The sequence below is a fragment of the Leopardus geoffroyi genome, chromosome B3 (genome assembly GCF_018350155.1).
Source record: "Leopardus geoffroyi isolate Oge1 chromosome B3, O.geoffroyi_Oge1_pat1.0, whole genome shotgun sequence".
In the NCBI taxonomy this organism is placed as follows: domain Eukaryota; kingdom Metazoa; phylum Chordata; class Mammalia; order Carnivora; family Felidae; genus Leopardus; species Leopardus geoffroyi.
Genome location: NC_059337.1, coordinates 84,786,704 through 84,806,963, shown reverse-complemented (window position 1 = coordinate 84,806,963; position 20,260 = coordinate 84,786,704). Strand labels below are relative to the sequence as shown.

Below are 20,260 nucleotides of genomic sequence, written 5' to 3'. Positions count from 1 at the left end.
ATTTATATCTACGTATTTAATTTTTGGAGGGTGCTAATGTAAGTGGTAGTGTTGTGTTTTAATTTCAAATTCCAATTGTGCACTGCTGGTGTATAGGAAAGCAACTGACTTTTGTATATTAATCCATATCTGCAACCTTCCTATAAACACTTACTAGTTCCAACAGTTCCAAGAGTTTTTTTCTACATTGTTTGTATTGTTGAAATCATAGACTTTGTAAACAATCATATGCTACTTTTTCTCTCAATTATGTCATGGCATTTTCCAATGTTAATTAAAAAAGTTTTTAAACACTTTTAATGGCAGCAAAATATTTTACTGAGCTATGATTAGTTAACATCCATCTTTAACTTCTTGCATATTCCTTATTAGAAATGCAGAAGAGTATAAAAAAACGTGCTCATAGTTCTACCGTAAATAACCAAATTAATTTCCACCAGAAATAACCACAGTTCATATTCTATTGTTTTCCTTCTACTGTTTTTTTTTCTGCCAATGGTTCGCCTTTCTTGGGCAATAGCCTTCTTTGAATATCTGATGAAAGCTATGGGTCTCTCCCAGGAAATTAAGATATGCACTAAATTTTGCAAAGTTCCAGAGTTCTAGAGGCCTCTATGGCCCATCCCAGAAATGACTGACAAGAGGCTGGGACAGGGCTACACTTATGGCTGCCCTGGGGGATGAGATGTTGGGACAGTTACATGTACCAAATGTACATCCCCTTTTGGTACCCCACCCCTACCTGCTTGTTTGCCACCAAGGGCAAGGGCGTGGCAGGTGGCACCAGGGCGAGGGCTATCTTCCTGCTTCCTCCTACTCGTCCTCCTCTGCTGGGGTGGCCTCGTCATCTCTCATGAATTATAGGCACTTTGACAGCTATCAGCAGGCGCAGCTCACGGCCCTTCTGTTGTGGGTGAGCCCAGGTCTCTGAGGAAGTTATAGTCACAACAATAGCAGCAACAACAAAATAGAGACAGAATATATAGAGAATATTCCCTCTGTTGACCTGAATATATTCTATGACATATAATTATAGAGAAAATATATGTGTTCTATTTTTGGAACATTTTTGGTATAGAATAATGGCATTCTTTAGAATTTTGAATCTAGCCACCTGATGGTGGGGAGGGGAGAACTTGACATAAGTGATTGTAGGTTTCATCTAATGCCCTGACAAAGAAGTCTTGGGGTCAGACAGTTGTGTGTGGGTCTACTGTCATCAATGCTTGTGTGATCTTGGACAAGTTAATTTACTGAGCTCAGTTTTTTCACTTGCGGTAGGGGACTATTGATAGCATGGATCTATGATCCTTTCTGCATTAACTCTTATATATCCCAGACTCTTAAAACACACACACACACACACACACACACACACACACACACACACAAACACACACAAACAGAACTAGAGTGACTTAATGTTCATACTTAAATTGATCATTTCCATTTCTTCTAGCTCATTTAAGCATAACTTAGCCAATCCAAGAAGCTTAATAATACTATTTTATACTTGGGGCATCTGGCTGCCTCAGTCGGTATAGCATGTGACTCTTGCTTTCAAGGTTATGAGTTCGAGCCCCACATTGGGTGTGGAGATTACCTAAAAATAAAGTCTTAAAAAAAACCACTATTTTATACAGTAAAACCTTGGTTTGCGAGCATAATTCCTTCCAGAAACATGTTTGTAATCCAAAGTACTTGTATATCAAAGTGAATTTCAAAAACCATTGGCTCAGTTGTGATCATGTGACATTTGATGTCATGTACTCTTCTTATTGAAAGACATTGCTCATTTATCAACTTAAAATTTATTAGAATGTTTGCTCATCTTGCAGAACACTCACAGAACAAGTTACTTACAATCCAAGGGTTTACTGTACTTAAATTTGTCTAGATTTTGCATAATGTAAAACTTATTTTTCTAACAAATGAGGCAATTTGCATTTTCTACCACTAAGAGGTATTTTCTTACAAAATACCCAAGGTATTTGCTAGACTTTCACCCATGACTCCAGAAGGGTAGAGTCGGTCAATACTCTAAGGGTATAGTTGTCTGTTCAGTGAAGTAGGCTGAGGGTCTACACAGACCCCACTTTGAAAATGGTAGTACCTTTACAGGGCCTAGTGGATATAGATGGGTAATCCCAGAGCAGCAGCCTCTGAACTGGAAGACCTTGCTTCCCCTTTAGGACTCATGACTCAGCTCTGAAGAGGATGTGGTCTGTGAAGTTTCCTGCTTTTAGTGGTCACAAGTTCACATGGTCTCCCCTTTTGTGGGACTGGTGGCTACAGATACAGGAGCAACTGCCTCCAGGCATTTGTATTAGGCCAGCAGCCACGTTCACCTGTTGTGTGTGGTGACAGCCTGTCTCACCCAGGGCAAATGAGGACATGAAACGTATCAACCTTAGAAATTGCGAGATTTTTGGATCATCTGTTAACAATTAGCGATTCATGTCACCAGGGTATCACTATGGGAATGTAAAAAAACTTAATTCTGTTCAGTAATGATTTTTCTGAATATAATCTGCTCTTTTTTCCCTTAACATTGTTTATAGTGGCATCTCTACTATAGGCCAATTCTTTAAAGTCTGCTTTAAATAATTTTAAGGCAGCATAGAAAATACATATATTCTACAACTTTCCTGGCCTCATTGTTTCTCAAAGGTAACTGCAATTTTTGCTCTTAAGAATACTGCATCTTACGGAGTAGAGATTAAATGTGTATCTCAAAACCACTAATAACAATGCCAATCTTTTCACTCTGGTTAAAACCTCTGACAGAACTTGGGAGTCCAGTTCAGGAATATTCCATTTGAATGAATGAAGAAATGCAAAATAAAGGTCTTGCCTCACATGCCAGCTTACAATCAGAGCAAGTTATACAACCACAGTTTTTAGTTTGCCATTTATTCATTAGGCCATAGAGCTATAGTTTAAACTTCTGCCTGTTAAGTTCCTAAAGCCAAAGAAACTTGGATCTCTGTCAACAAAAAGAATAAAGCTACAATGTGAGGATGGTGGGCACTAACAGTCTGTATGCACCAGAGGCTTACGACTTAAAACTTGAGGTGAAATTAAGACAAGATGCGATTATTTTCCAAAAGCACTATTTTTTTTTTATTTATACAGAGTCCTAACCACTTCAGCGGCAGGAGGAGTGGGAGAGGTTCCTTTTTCAATCCAGGGGCCCCCATAATGTTGGTCTGTTGTTACCAAACACACAGGCAAGTGGCGTCATGGATTTGGTAAACTAACTACATACAACGTTTAGTCTCTCTCTGCTAGAGCAACAAGGTGAGCATCAATCTCTGCTTCTGTAAGAATCCTAGAAGGCAAGGAGAAAAAAACCCGTAACTATTTTACTTTTTGAAAACTTTTTCTTATCTAAAATTCCAAACACACGAAAGTAGAATAGATAGTAATGAATTCCTGTGTACCTAACACCCAACTTGGACAATTATCAATTTACAGATTTAAAAAATCTGTATACCTGTCATCCCTTTAGAATTCCTAGGTATTTCATCGACTTTATCTATACACAAAAATGTTTACTTCTTTGACATCAGATCTAAAATTAGGTTTTCTGAAAGCAAACTCTTTTAGTTGTAGCTATGACAGAAAATATTTAAAGCAAACCTATACATAATGTATTCTATTTTAGCTCCAATGTCAAAATGCCCTTTAGAAAAAAGACGGACATCTGGGTGGCTCAGTTGGTTGAGTGTCTGACTCTTGGTTTTGGCTCAGGTCATGATCTCATGGTTTGTGAGACTGAGCCCATGTTGGGCTCTGTGCTGACAGTGTGGAGCCTGCTTGGGATTCTCTCTCTCTCTCTCTCTCTCTGCTCCTCCCCCACTTGCTCACTCTCTCTCAATATAAATAAATAAACATTAAAAAAAAAAGAGAGAGAGAAAAGAACTTGCAGGTCCTTTAAGCAGATTTATAAATTGCTCCTGTAGGAAAAATACTGCTAAAACCAAACACACAATTACTTCCCACAGGAAAAAAAAAAAATATATATAGATTCAAAAAATTTTTAATTCCATGAATTTTTCTTAAATCATTCATGTTTAAACCACTTACCTACAGGCAACAAAGAGAATAAATTAGAAGAAAAAATGCATAGTAACAAAAAACTCTGTAAGGTCCAGTTAAGCTTAGTTTACCACCTTTTTTCTCACCCCTAACCATTATCAAGTATCCCTGTAACTGTGACCTAAGAGTAAATACAAATTATAGTTAACATGCCTTCCAGCAGTTCCCTGCATCTGTGGATTTAACTGAAGTATTTTTCACAAGTGCATCCAGATTCATGGTAAGTAAACCACCTCACAAGGTTCTGGGGGGATTAAGTGAGATGGTATATGTTAAGCACCCAGTATAGATTTGACTCATGGAAGCTATAAGGTTGATCTGTAGGAGTTAGTTACTTAGTAAGAACAGACAAGCATCCAGCATCTGCAATTCAATTAGCTATATTCAAAATTTGGGGTTTCCAAAGATCTCCAGACAGGGTCTGATATAGATCAGTATTTCATATTACTCTCAAAGCTCCACTTAAATAATCACTAAATAATCAAAGCTTCACCTGAAAAAAACTAAAAACTACTACTCTGGGAGATGAGGTTTCTATTGGCCATAAGGTAAAAAAAGGTAACACTTATGCTTACTTTACTCCTAACATAAAGAAGGTTATTTTATGTTGCGTCTGATATTTGATATAAAATCACTGAGAAATGAGAAGCAGTTATGTCTGCCTTAAAGAGATTTCTGGTAAGTTTTAAAACAGATCTCTCAGGTAATGAGGGAAAAAACTGCAATTAAAAAAAAAATGCTTTTTCCCCCCAAGTTGTAGGACAAATGGACCCACACACTTCTACCCTTCTAGGCTGTAATTTATCTCTTGGCAAACTTCTTTAAGCACCTGTCCAACAATATAACTCACCTGAATTTAGGATTTTCAACTGTAACTACTCCAACTTCTATTTCTGAAGGTTTAAAATCAATTGATAGAACAGTAGATAGGCATGTAATTGCAGTCTGAAAAAAGTATCAACATTAAAATAGTATTTTTCAGAGATTCCAAGATTTTTCATTCCAAGCTTATTCAGATCATGAATTAACCACAAACTATTCATATTTGTTCCATGTTTCAGTGATGCAGTTCTACAACCACGTGTTACCAACAGATTGCTTAATTCTAATATGTTGCCTGCCAATGAGAAGAAACTTGGCTTATACTAAGTCAAGTAATAAATGAAAGGGGTCTATCAAAAAACACAGGATGAATCACACACAACAGTCTGTTTGCTTGATGACCTCTACATGCTGGGCACTATGCTTAGCACTTGGGGTGAAATGGGGGAGAGGATAAACATGAATGATAACAGCCTTCCTTCAAGGAAAATTTACCGTAATAACAATTTAAGAATGTTTTGAACTAGCTCTGTATCTGATGTGATTAATCATTTATGTAATTATGAACTGTAAGTAAAAAAGACCTTTTATAAACATTTAAACAGGACACACAGTACCTCCCAGATGAGAACTAGCTTTATATCTCCCATTATTATAAATAATACTGCCAACCACACATAAAAGTATTAGATAGTAATTCTTCTTTTGTCACTTACCAGAATCATGTTTTAAGTCTTTGGAATGGTTGTATCCCAGACCCTCCTTTCCAAAATTTACTAAAATTTTTGTTTTCAACTTCTTGGCAGTAAATAAGAGGTTTCCTTGGTCTAAGATTACTAAACATTTATGTAAAATTTTAGCTTGTTGTGTCCATTTAAAACATCCCAATCATAATGAATAATCAATCCCCTATCATTCCTGCACTAAGCTAGCTCTGCTTTTGCATCCCAGATAGAATTTCTCTGTCAAGTTATCGCATGAGCATATATTCTTTAACCAAGAAGATGTTTGTTTGCTGAGAATCTGGTATGTGGCTGTTTCTCCTTTAGGGCCATAAGAGTAACACTGCGGACTCAATTTTTTCACTTTTGCTTCCAGGAAGCTTAAGTCTAATTTGAGTCACAACCATGCAGGTCTCAGGCCCTGGTCTTGAATTCTCATTTTTAGTTACATCTTCCCATTTTATAAGTGTTTTATTGGAAGCAGTTTCAAATACATTATGACATGAGATAAGGAATTAGGTGAATACAAGCAGTCCTCATTGTTCCCATGTCAGCTGAATGACACCAATTTTACTATTAAGCCAACAAACTTGGTTCTGTGATAAATCCAGAACAGCCTTTTTAGATGGTCAATTTATACAATGATCTTCCCTATTCTATTTAGCATTAAAAAAAAAAAAAAGGTCAGATCCTTTTGACTTACTTCCACTGTCTGTTCAAATGTCCAATCAAATTTCTTCTTGACTTTTTTTTCAAGGAAGCTGGTTGATTCAGTTTGTTTAACTCCTGCTGCAGTGGCTTTAAACCCACAGTAGTAACCTGCAGGATCACACTTGTACACCTGAGGGCCTTGTTCTTCATCTATACCAATTAAAATCATACCTAAAAAGAAAGACCCTCATGAAATATCTTATACTTTTGTACAACACAATTTCTTCTTTCTTTGTATTGTCATAAAGCTATTGTTAATCACTATTCTGTCCATCTATTTTAGGATATGTATTTTGCTTAAAGAACACCGATAAAATACAGGTTATCACCACAGATAAACTAGGTAACCAAGAACTTTCCATTTCACAAAAGGCTTATCAAAGATGTTTTTAAAATTTGAATTATTACAATTATAATTTACAACCTTCTAAATCCTTGCTATTACTCAAAGCATATTCCTCTGAACCCTTGAGATGTTACCAAACAAATATGAATTGAATTGAAGTTGAATTCAGTTAAATTTTTCATCTTCCTTTTAGAGAAAATAATATATAGTAGTATGGTAAATGTTCTGCTGTAGACTGACCTACTTAAACTTAGTAGTTCTTTAATTTATTTGACCAAGGAAGACTTTTTCTTTTTTTTAAGAACTTAAGGTTCTAAAGAATTTAAGGTTCCAGGGAACCAAAATTGTGAAATACACCTTGGGAATGGTGGCGCAAAATGAAATACACCTTGAGGCTACTTGCTTATCTTCAGACTGCCCATCTTTGGTGGTACTGCTGGTATACATTCCCCTAGTAGTCAGGAGAAACCAAATTCTAAATTCTGTACACAGAACTTTATTATTACAAATCCATACAGTTAAATGACATACAGTTAAAATAAACACCACACCAAACTTCTTTCTACTCAGCAAAGCAGGTAATAAAGTATTTAAAGAATGACTTAACTCCTGGTTTCTTGTATTTCTAGATCTGAACCTCTTTTATGTACAGGCATGCCTCGTTTTATTGCGTGTTGCCTTGTTGCACTTCACAGATACTGCATTTCTTTATAAAGGTTTGTAGCAACCCTGTGTTAAGTCTATTTTTCCAATACTGTTTGCTTGCTTCATGTCTGTCACATTTTGCTAATTCCTGGAATATTTCAAACATTTTCCATTATTCTTATTATACTTGTTACAGTCATCTATTATCAGTGATTAGGACTTGTTGAAAGTTTAGATGTTAGCATTTTAGCAATAAAGTATTTTTAAATTAAGGTACGTACATGGCTTTTTTAGATATAATGCTATTGCACACTTAACAGAGTACAGTGTAAGCATAACTTTCATATGCACTGGGAAACCAAAAAGTTCATTTGACTCACTATATTGTGATATTAGCTTTATTGCAGTGGTCTGTACTGAACCTGCAATATCTCTGAGGTATGCCTGTAGTTTCCTCTGTTTTAAGATTCAGTAGTAGTCAATCACTTTATTCACATTTACAGATGTTTTACCGAGTCTACCAATGAGGAATTTTGAAACTTATTTAATTGATAAACACGATGACAGTGATCAGATATGGTTTTTTTTTTTTTTTTTTTTTTTTTAATTTTTTTTTTCAACGTTTTTTTTTTATTTATTTTTGGGACAGAGAGAGACAGAGCATGAACGGGGGAGGGGCAGAGAGAGAGGGAGACACAGAATCGGAAACAGGCTCCAGGCTCTGAGCCATCAGCCCAGAGCCTGACGCGGGGCTCGAACTCACGGACCACGAGATCGTGACCTGGCTGAAGTCGGACGCTTAACCGACTGCGCCACCCAGGTGCCCCCAGATATCTGTTTTAATCAAAGGTTATGTCACCCTCTAATTTTCTTTACATTTTATACTTGATATAAAGTATAGGGCAACACCAAAGAGATATCCACTTACTGCTTGAGGGAACAAACACTTTTTTACTCCAGTCTTGCAAGATGAGCTGGGTTTAATAGATGGTAAGGACATGAAGGGCAATCAAGGCAAAAGGAACAACATGCACAAAGGCATCAAGACATGAAAGGTCTTGTTATACCCAGGTGATGACAAAAGACCCACACACTACCGGGACTTCAGGTGAGGAAGGAAGGCAGTACACGGAAGAAGGTACTTGGGAATAAACTGCATGTCATATTTAGGGGCTTGGAATTTACACTGTAGCTGATGAGGAATCAGTTTTTCTAGGGAGTAACAATCAAAATTTAATTTTAAAATGATTAACTCACATAGCAACATGGAAGACAGACTAGGAAAGAGTGAGAAGGGAGAGAAGAGACAAGTAAACTAAGTGGCAAAGGCAAGAGATGATGAAGAAGGAACAGAGGAGACAGGAAAGAACAGATATTCTGAGGTGAAGCTCGAAGACTAATCATATGACCAGGGAAGGTGGAGTAGGCGTAGCAAAGAGAAGTTGAGGATAAAAGTAGGAAAACAGCAATGATTTCAAGTCTGAAGCATCTGCAGGCTGTGGAGGAAGGGACTGGGCTAACACTAACGTAGTAGTGACTGGCTGACAACGGGTAGTAAACCAAAGTATGAAAGAGGGTGACATCACTGACACAGAACCAAGAGGGAGAGAAGGACCACAGAGAAAGCCTGGTGAGCAAAAACATTTAAAGGAAAAGCAGAAGATGAGTTAAGGAAAGTGAGGAAAAGAGGGAAAGAGCATCACTGAAGAAACTGAGGGAGCATTTTTAAATGAGAGGTCAAAAATAGGGTCATATGTTAGAGAAAAGTCATTACACTCACTGTTTTAATTCCCATAAACGACACAATGTCAAAAATAAACGTGTTCAATTTTTCAGGATAATGTATTACATTCAATCTAAAATCAGTAAACCTCATCTCTCTCCTAATAGAATTTTACTTATTTTTAAAAAACATAATATAGTCTACAAATATGAACCACAGGTATATGTGTTTGAGCCTAATTCTTTAGGGTGATCAAAAAAAAGAGCTACATTGTTAAGATGCCTATTGAGACATCTGCATGGAAAGAGTAATCTGGAATTGCAGTACAACTCCCATTACAACAGCCCAATGTAACAGTGACTTGGATCTTTCAAATCAAACATCCTTAAAAGAACTATTTTAATAAAGTCTAATAGCACCTAAAGCTTAAGAGATAATACCTAAAATACTGTTGTGAAACCTACCCTTCATCGCTGATTTATTATAGAGCGTTCCACCCTTTATATAATTTTCTTTTATTCCTCTTTCTGAAAAAATGTAATTCATCAATTATTTGTGAGCCTTGTTAGCATACTTACAACAACCAAGAGGCCTCATTTCAGCATTCTGTGTGTAGACCTGAGAAATATCAGCAATTCTTTTGCACAGCATGTCCACAGGAATCTCATAGCCATACTTGTACTTCCAATTAGCTGCCTCATAGCGTGCCCTCTGTACCTGGGATCTGCTGTCCGCTTAGAGCAGAAAAAACAAGTTTACTTCTTTAGAGGAAAGAGTGAATGTAAAATCAGACAATTTTCCATTTTCCATACATATATAAAATCTCCACTCTAACTTAAGGAAGGTAGAGTGGTCCACTATGGTTTCTTCTACCACCAACGAACGGTCGGTGACTCAGCAACAAATACATGACAAAAAAGGAAAACATATTTAAAGATGGAGTTCTACACACAGCACTTCCTTTTATGCTGAGTCCTTTATCAGCCGTCAAAATAGTTTCTACAAGTGTTTAATAATTCCCAAAAGAACAAGTTTTAAGGAGAATGTTTCTCTTATCTTTTTTGTAGGCTTGAATTCTCTCTTGATTTCAGAAAACAGAAACCCAAAGTAATTTTTATTTGAAATATATGGACTTAACTGCCCTTAAAGTATTAACTATATATGAAATAAATCATCTATGAGAGGGGCCTCAGCCCAGTTTCCCTGACAGTAGTATACAGATCTAATTCTATCATACTTATGATTTCAAAAAAGCTCACAATACTCCGAATATACTGATACTAACCTTGGAAGATGGCAAATATACTCCTATATATCAGGCACATCAGGCACTAAAGGGAGCCTTTTAAAATTAATACAAAACTCAAAAATAATTGAAGAAAATAACAAATCTAAGTAGACATCAAATCAGTTACCTGTCATTCCTGTCATCACACAGCCAATGTTTTCAGTTATCTTGAATAAGTGAGTCACTGTGCTAGAATCCAATAATTTGTCCTAATGAACAAAAGAGATCAAGATACTTTTTGTAAAATCAGAGGTCCCAGTGCAGGGATAAAAAAATACTATGGAGTTATGATAAACTATGTAACAAATGTCTTCTGTTCATTTTATTGTTAAAGCCAATTTTTTAAAAAAGGCAGGGGATAGACTTTGTCTTCCTTTGTTAGATGATAGGTTTCCTGTGGGGGAGAGCTATATCACCAAAGCCTGTTGCAAGATTCCTGAAGAAAAAAGACCTAGAATTCCCACTGTGCTTATAATCATTACCACAAAGTTCAATATGTTAATTCAGTCTACTCAGCTAAACAGTCCATAGCTGCCGAGTAAATACTTCTGGAGTGAAACGGGAAAGCACGAGGAAAGCAAGAATGTTAATGTATATAGGTTGTAATATAACTTTGTTTATACAAAACAAACTCATGAGTTTGTTGTTATACAAACTCATGAAAAATCCTTACATTATATTCTGTAACAACAGGCTATCTGAGCAGTATTACTTACAGGTACTTTCTTCTGCGTGACAATTACTGCACAGTCTTTCCCTCTGACAGCTACTGATGTAAGGCCACCCTGGTTAATAGCCTTAAAAGCATATTCTGGAAAACAGAATAGTGTTTTTAAAAGGTGGAATAAATTATTATAGATTCATCAAATGGAATAAGCAGTCACTGAAAAGAATGAGCTAGAGCTATACAAACTAACATGGAATGCTGTCCAAGACATGCAAAGTTAAAATAATAATGATAATAATAAATTCCAGTTAAACCAACTCCATTTCTTTTCATTTTAGTTTACTAATCATTTTCATCAGACTAAGTACCAAATTTCCAAAAAAGATTTAATTAATTTATCATATCAAGTCTTTAAAAAAAATTTTTTTTAATGCTCATTTTTGAGAGAGAGACAGAGCATGAGTGGGGAAGGGGCAGAAAGAGAGGGACACACACAATCAGAAGCAGGCTCCAGGCTCTGAGCTGTCAGCACAGAGCCTGATGCGGGGCTTGAACTCACAAACTGTGAGATCATGACCTGAGCTGAAGTCAGACACTTAACCAACTGAGCTACCCAGGCACCCCTATCATATCAAGTCTTTATCAATTACATTTTATAATTTGAAAAGTTTGTTTTGTGGTCATTATTTCTACCAAGTCTGGTTTTCCTAGGTCAAATTTAGTTGCTCTAAATTTTCTCAAGATCTACTACTACTGCTAATTGTGGCCAGTAACTAATTTGACCATATGCAATTTTAATTGCTGTTAAGATTACTCTGTATTGTCTTTTCCCCTACCAAGTTGAAATTTTCTGGATCATAGTTTTTCTAATTTTCATGATATCTAAAACAAGGATTCTTTAGTTTGTCTATAACAAACTTCAGCTTGTGCACTTCTAGCTGCTATCAAACCAGTCCCCAGGTTAAAACAGATGGATCAAAGAGGGAGCATGAAAACAAACTACTTTAACACCATGCAGTTGACAACAACTGCTTTTGAAGAGTAGAATTACAAATGAGACTACCCCTTTCTATGTTTTGTATTTCTGTAATATCTAAATCTAATATAAACACGCTTTGTAATTATAAAAGTAGCAACAGATGAACTATTGGAACCTCATCAAGATAAAAAGCTTCTGTACACAAAGGAATCAATCAACAAAACTAAAAGGCAACGGACAGAATGGGAGAAGATATCTGCAAATGACATATCGGATAAAGGCTTAATATCCAAATACATGAAGAACTTACCAAACTCAACACCCAAAAAAACAAATAATCCAGTGAAGAAATGGGCAGAAGACATGAATAGACACCTTTCCAAAGACATCCAGATGGCTAACAGACATGAAAAGATACTCAACATCACTCATCATCAGGGAAATACAAATCCAAACCACACTGAGATACCACCTCACAGCTGTCAGAAAGTGGAGAAAGGGGAACCCTTTTGCAAGGTTGGTGGAAATGCAAACTGGTGCAGCCACTCTGGAAAACGGAATGCAAGTTCCTCAAAAAATTACCTACAGAACTACCCTACAACCCAGAATTGCACTACTAGGTATTTATCCAAAAGACACAGGTGTGATGTTTCAAATGGGCACATGCACTCCAATGTTTATAGCAGAATTATTGACAATAGCAAAAGTACGGAAAGAGCCCAAATGTCCATCGACAGTTAAATGGATAAAGAAGATGTGGTATAGATACACAATGGAGTATTACTTGGTTATCAAAGAGAATGAAATCTTGCCATTTGCAGCAATGTGGATGGAACTAGAGTGTGTTATGCTAAACAAAGTAAGTCAGGCAGAGAAAGACAAATATCCTATGATTTCACTCATATATAGAATTTAAGAAACACAGCAGATGAACATAGGGGAAGGGAAGGACAAATAAGGTAAAAACAGAGAGGAAGGCAAGCCATAAGAGACTCTTAAATACAGAGAACAAACTTGGGGTTGCTAGAGAGGAGGTGGATGGGGGGTGGGCTAAATAGGTGATGGGCATTAAGAAGAGCACTTGTTGGGATGAGCCCTGGGTGTTATATGTAAGTGATGAATCACTGGATTCTATTCCTGAAATCGATACTACACTGTATGTTAACTAACTTGAATTTAAAAAAAAAATTAAAAGAAATTAAAATAAAATATTAGTCATAAAAAATAGCAACAGAAATATTTGCTCACTGTAGAAAATACGGGGATTACAGAATACAATGTAAAAAAAAAAGTCACTCATAACTCTAATCATTATTGACATTTTAACATAATAGATGTTTTAAAAATTCTGTCAAGTATTACTCTGGGCACAGGGTCTGAATCCTAGTCTTCTATGTTCAGAAAGCCAACTGGTGATGAGGACCAGCCAAGAAAGATACTACCTGTGCCAAAGAACTTCCTTTAATAGGAGCTATAATAAAAAACTCATCAAATATTTCTAAGTAGCTATAGATTGAAGACCGAAAAATAGAGTAAAAAAGACTCTAGCAAAACACCATAAAGAAAATCCTCAAATCTACCTTAGATTCAACTAGATTATAATAGTTTATTTTCACCATCACCACAAATAATTTCTAAAGCATAATGTTTCAAAATGCTTCTCAGGTCTATTTCTTATATGGCCAAAAAGCTTCTATCAGATCAAACCTCCACAGATAAAAAACCATAAACTCTGAATAACTACCTGAAGACACCAGAAAGTGACAAACAGTAGGCAGATTCTAGAAGGGGAGGACAATGCTTGGAAGAAAGGAATGGCATGAATGAGTTTCCCGTTTTCACAGCTTATAGACTGAGTGCAGGCCCTGGTCAGGGCTAAATACCCACAGAAAATTCAGTCTTTTTAGCCTGAAGAACTAGAGAACAGTTTGGGGGTAACTACAGCTACTGGAAAATGAGGGAAAGAAAGGAGAGAGCCAGAGAGGGAAAGACTCAACCCATATATTATGTTACCCAAATCTCTGGCTGATTCCATAATCACATATACACAAGACAGACTCCAGGCAGCTTAGCTAAGGATAAAAGAAAGAGAGATTTGAGCTGCCACCCAAATTAACTGCCTGCTAGAACAAATCAACATTCTTTGGAGGAATATAGCAGAATCCATGTCAACTGCATTAAATATTAATGGATAAAATACTCCAATTAAAGGCAGAAACTGTCAGAATGGATAAAAAAGCAAACCTCAAATATATGCTATCTACCACAGACACACTTTACTAAATGAATGGAAAAAAAGATGCTTACCATATAAACAGTAAGCATCATGTTTATATGCTTACCATATAAACAGAAGCATCAGAAAGTTGAATGGACAATATTAATATTGGACAAAGTAGAGATTTCAAGACAACAAATGTATCAGAGATAAAGAGGGACACTTCAAAAAAAATGTCACAGAATGTCAAAAAATGTCATAGAAAAATCAATTCATAAGAAAGAAGACAGAACAATCATAATGTATATGCACCTTATAAGAGTACTTTAAAATACATAAAAGTAAAATTGACAAAATTAAAAAGAGAAATGGCCAATCCCATCCAGTTTAAGATTTTACCACCACCACTGGGGCAACTGAAATAGACATAAACACACAAAGTAGACATTCATGATATGGACCACACTATCGATCACCTTGACTGAGTTGTATCTACAGAACACTACTGGCAACAACTGAAGAATATACATGCACATGGTGTAATACAAATGCACATGGTACCTTTACTGAGACAGAGCATATATTAGAGACCATAAAACAAGTCTCAATAAATTTTAAAGTATTGAGATCCCTAACTATTTGAAAAATTTAAAACACCCTTCTAAATAATCCATGGATCAAAGACATAATCATAAGAGAAACTTAAAAATATTTTGAACTGACTGGTAATAATGTATCAAAATTTGTAGGATGCAGCTAAAAGAAGGAATTGTATTGCTATGGTAGAAAGACCCTAAGGTGGCCTCCTCTCTATAATCCCTGCCTCTGGGTGTTCACACCTTTGTGTAATCCCCTCCTCCTGAATGTGAGCAGGACCCTTACTTGCTTCCGACAAAATGTGGCAAAGGTGATGGGATGTCATTCTCCTAATTACATAAGACATCTTAAAAGCAAAAACGTATGTTACCTTCCATTGCATATTTCTCCTACCATCATCTTTTTGTAACATTGTTTTTTTGCCTTAAAGGTAAATGTCTGCCCCAAATGAATATGCAAAATTTAAAAATAAAAATGTTTAATTAATACAGTTTAATGCTTCTAAGAACAGCCAAACTAATTCCAATTACTTCATAAGTTGAAATGTACACTGATAGCTTTGAATGCAAAAATATTATCAGAGGTAACAATTATGGCATTTACAGATGTCATTAAGTGAGCTTATAAAATGATTTACCTGTGACATGAGGCTAATTTCAGTCCTTAACTGTACTTGTATGTGTCTCATTTATCAATAAAATTATATATATAGTTTATATATAAACAGATATATAAACATACATATTTATATAAATATAAACATATATAAAGACTCTGTCTTGCTAGCAGACTAACTCTAGAGATTCCTCTTGCTGGCTTGCTAAATGGCTGTATGACAAAGAACCATGGGTGTCTTCCAGTGAACAGTCAGCCAGTAGCTGGGACCCTCAGTCTTATACTGAAAGGAAATGAATTCTGCCAACATCCTCAGTGAGCTTGAAAGCAGAGTCTTCTCTAGTTGAACCTCCAGATGAAAACACAACCCAGACAACATGATTGCAGCCTTGTGATATTCTAAGCAAACTACTCCTGACCCACAGTAACTGTGACTTAATAAATGTATTAGTTTTAGTGGCTAAGTTTGTAGTAATGTTTATGCAGCATAGAAAACTAATATGCTAGCCTTGTTTATATTAGACAAGGTCTAAAATCAATTATTTAAGTTACTACTTTAAGAAAATAGGAGGGTGTCTGGGTGGCTTAGTTAGTTGAGCGCCCAACTTTAGCTTGGGTCATGACCTCACTGTTCATGAGTTCGAGCCCCACATTGGGCTCTGTGCTGAGAGCTCAGAGCCTGGAGACTGCTTCAGATTCTGTCTCTTCTTCTCTCTACACCTCCCTTGTTCACACACTCTATCAAAAATAAATAAAGCTTAAAAAAATTTTTTTTAAATAAAAAGAAAGAAACTTAGAAGGGGCACCTGGGTGGCTCACTTGGTTAAATTTCTGACTTTGGCTCAGGTCACGAGTTCACAGTTTGTGAGTTCGAGCAAGCATGGGGCTCTCTGCAATCAGCTCAGAGCCCGCTTTGGATCCTCTTCTCCCCCCCCCCCCCCCCCCCCGCTCTTTCTGCCCATTCCCCTGCTCATGCGCTCTCTCTCCCTCTCTCAAAATAAACATTAAAAAAGGTAAAATAAACCTGGTTCCCCCCAGATTTCCTTATATAATTCCCATCTATATCAATTCACCTTCTCTGAGGAACCTTTCCTGGCTCTTCCTGGCTATGTCACTTTCTTTCCTTTTTTTATTTTTTTTAAGATTTTTATTTATTTCTTATTTTTTGGAGTAATTTCTACACCAAACATAGAGCTCGAAGTCATAACTCTGAGATTAAGAGCCACACGCTCAACTAACTGAGCCAGCCAGGTGGCCCATGTATAGTAACCTTCTTTGTACTGTTATTTTAGTACTCACCATGTTGCACTGTAATTTCCAATAAAATTTTATATAAATGAATCCCTATTGTAATATTACCAGTGTAAAATATATATTTTATAGTAATTTCCAGAAAAATGGAAACTGCTGGAGTAAAGAATCTTGAGACAACATAATAAGTAAAAAGTATCTTCTAAAGAAACACTGGTAGGGTAAAAATATAGTTTACAGCAGAGGGGAGCATGAAGGCTAATTAAGAAAAAAACAGAACAGCATAAGGGGAACATTTAAAGGTGTATTTGTTTTTTAAAGCCAGAATTCAAATATTGGAAACAGTAATTAAACACTTTATTTCCATCACTAAAGATTGGGTCTTTTAGGGTAAAATTTCAGAAAAACTTACAAACTAGCAAGCACTATTACATTAATCTCCATAATCTGTTTTTGAATGCCCAAAATTATGCAGGATAATAACTGATAGTCCATTTCCCATTTTTTAAATGGAACAAATTATAATGAATTACACTCAATCTCAAGTCTTCATTTCCTTAAATACATAGTAAAATACATATTTGTAAAGTATTAGGTTGACCCACGAAAATCACTTTAATAGGTAAAAAAAATAGTAAAATATCAGCAGTTTCACATGGTTCAACCTAACAATAAACCATAAGGTTAGAACGCAAATTGCTTCCTTGACCACAAACAAAATGGTAAATCAACAGTTGTTTTGTATAGTTATCTATTTCACAGTCATCTCTTATTCACTTTCTTTCCTTATACTTTTTCCCAGCACTTTCCCAACTTTTCTGGGAGTCATTTGTATAGTACTAGGAAAAAAACAGCGGGAAAATATAAAAGATACTGTGATAAAACGTTCAGGACAATCACAATACCAGACAATGGCTCATACTACGACCTGCAACAGCAGAGATGCCTATCCCCTTTATGAACACTCATCGGCTTTGCAAGGCATCTATAGATGATTCTGAGTTTCTGCCAATTACAGGACTATACTCAAGATTTTCCCCACCCATAATTTTGTTTAAAATGCTGTACTGAGTTTTGAGAGATAGATATGGGTTTTTTTCCCCCATATACACATGGGCTGGAAAAATAAAAAAATGAAATGAGAGATCTATACATTCTATGAAGTTTGGTTATGGAAAAAAAAAAAAGGGTTGTTCTACTGGGGCAAGGCAGGTATTCTGCAAAATATGTCTATTTAATTTCAATGCTGCATGCTAGAAACTTTTTGTTAGTAAGATTTTTGGAAGCTGTTTATTCTTCTGTCTTTCCCTAACCTTGGAACATAAATGAGAAGTGCATCTCATTCCTTAGCACCACCTATTACCCTCTTTAAAACTGTGATCTTTGGGGTGCCTGGATGGCTCAGTCGGTTGAACGTCCGACTCTTGATTTTGGCTCAAGTCATGATCTCAGGTCCTGGGACTGAACCCTGCATCCAGCTCTGCGCTGGGTGTGGAGCCTCCTTGGGATCCTCTCCCTCCCCACCCCCTCTCTCTCTGCCTCTTTGCCCCCCTCCTCCACTCATTCGTGGGCGCTCTCCCAAATGAAAAGACAAAACAACTGTGATCTTTAAGCAGGTGGGGTCATTAGAAATCTTGGCACTGGCATGGGGATGTAGAGGGTGTATATGAGGTTTGAAAACATAGTGTTTGATCTCGTTACTTGCTGGTGTAGTTATAATATGTATGTATTTATGTATACAGACATTTAATTTCAAATCGATTCAAGGAGGGCATGAGAAGTCTAGGTTCAGAAACACTATTTTTTTTAATGTTTATTTTTGAGAGAGAGAGAGAGAGAGAGAGAGAGAGAGAGAGAGAGAGATGCATGAGCAGGGGAGGGACAAAGAGAGAAGGGGACAGAGTATCCAAGATGGGCTCCAGGCTGACAGCAGTGAGCCTAATGTGGGGCCTGAACTCATGAACTGTGAGATCATGACTGAGCCAAAGTCAGATGCTCGACTGACTGACCAGGTACCCCAGAAATACTACTTTAACACGAGTTTTTTTTTTTTTTAATAGCAAAAAATGTAAAGAGTAAATACTTCCCAGTCCATTTATTTATAAAACTCGATTCCATTTTTATCACCCACTCATTTCTTCCTGACAGCATCCCTCACTGAAACATTTATTGAGCACTTACTTTGTGAAAGATACTGTTCTAATAAGTACATTGTATCTATTAAGTCATTAAATCCTTACAGCCCTATAAAGGACATGAAATTATTATTTCTGTTTTACAAATCGAAGAAAATTCTCATAGTTGGTGTGGAGCAAGAACTTGAACTCAGGAATCCTGGCTTTGATACTATGCCAGACTGGTATTTCTAGATTAGAAAAGTGTCCTATCCAGTCTGATTCTACCAGTCTATTTCTTTCCTGTTCCTTATCAGTATACTCCCTTCTTAGAAGCAACTGGGCAGTGCTCATATCCCCCTGGCAGGCACATTCAAATGACACTCCTCTCCTCCCTTGCCAGACCTATCCAGCAAAGGATCAGCAAAATCAGGAGAGAAAAGCCCGAAAATAGTGAGGTTTATTTTGTCCCACCTGGGCCTCAGTTTCTTCACTGATAACTTCGGGATTTCTGAAATTAGATTTCAAAGCTGGTGCTCTGTGTATAGTTCTACAATTTTTACATACACACATCCTGAATACATTCATTAAAAGAAAATTTTCAGTAGTTACTAAAGAGTACAAACAACAATGAGAAATCTTTCTCTTACTCCCGGGGAGCAAACACTGTCAACAGTTTGTAATTATGGGTAACATTTTAACTTTAAATTTGTATCTCTATTTTTTAAATTATTGCCGTTAGACTACATTTATGTTTTGAGTCCAACTATGGAAGAGGAGGAGCATACACTCACCTCTCCATTAATCTTTCCTTCCCCAGTCACCTCCCCATTTTTGCTTTATTTTTTTCCACTATCAAAGTTAACAATTTGCACTCATAATTCTTATATACTTTGTCTCTGGTGGATTCTAAAGTTTATAAACTCATCAACAGCATTCACAATATTATAATGTACAAATATTTCACTAGAGAACCAAGTATGGATAGACCATAAAAAAGTAAATACTCCATGTTTACAGAGCTACTAAGCTAACAGACCAAAAAAATGAGCCCAAGAATCAAATAAGCACCTAAAAACATTTACTGAGCATTTAATACTGTGCTAAGCACTCTACATGTATCATCATATTTAATCCTCAAAACAAGCACACAGGAAGGAATTGTTAACCCAACTCTGCAAACGGAAACTAAGGCTAATGTTAATGTCATAGATCACTTGCCCAGGTTGGCTAGTATGCAGTATGCAAGGATCTGAATCCAGGTAAGGCTCCAGGGCCTGACCTCTTCGCTACACTGCTTGCTCACACTAACTGTTCTTTCACTTTCCTTTTCCTAGCAATATCTAATTAGTGCCCTGAATAGCAGAATGTGTTATTCAACAAGGCAGTGCTTAAAGTCATCCTGTCTAGACATTAAGCTTTTGGACTACATGTTTCATTCCAAATCTTTTTAAATTACTT

General features: G+C 36.4%; 1 protein-coding gene across 3 annotated transcripts in view; it reads right to left on the bottom strand.

Annotated features, from left to right (window-relative positions):
- Nucleotides 1-3,099: 3,099 nt before the first annotated feature.
- The window catches only part of PSMA6 (proteasome 20S subunit alpha 6), a 30,146-nt gene continuing 12,985 nt past the window's right edge, over nt 3,100-20,260 (bottom strand). For 2 of the 3 annotated variants that reach the window (XM_045450701.1, XM_045450700.1), the window contains exons 2-7: nt 11,075-11,169; nt 10,486-10,567; nt 9,649-9,804; nt 6,349-6,527; nt 4,952-5,046; nt 3,100-3,331 (exon numbers count right to left, since the gene is read on the bottom strand). In XM_045450701.1, coding sequence (XP_045306657.1) covers nt 3,274-3,331; nt 4,952-5,046; nt 6,349-6,527; nt 9,649-9,804; nt 10,486-10,567; nt 11,075-11,169 — 665 coding nt within the window. In that variant the 3' untranslated portion in view covers nt 3,100-3,273. The remainder of the gene's footprint in view (nt 3,332-4,951; nt 5,047-6,348; nt 6,528-9,648; nt 9,805-10,485; nt 10,568-11,074; nt 11,170-20,260) is intronic. The other variant, XM_045450702.1, reaches the window with a different exon arrangement.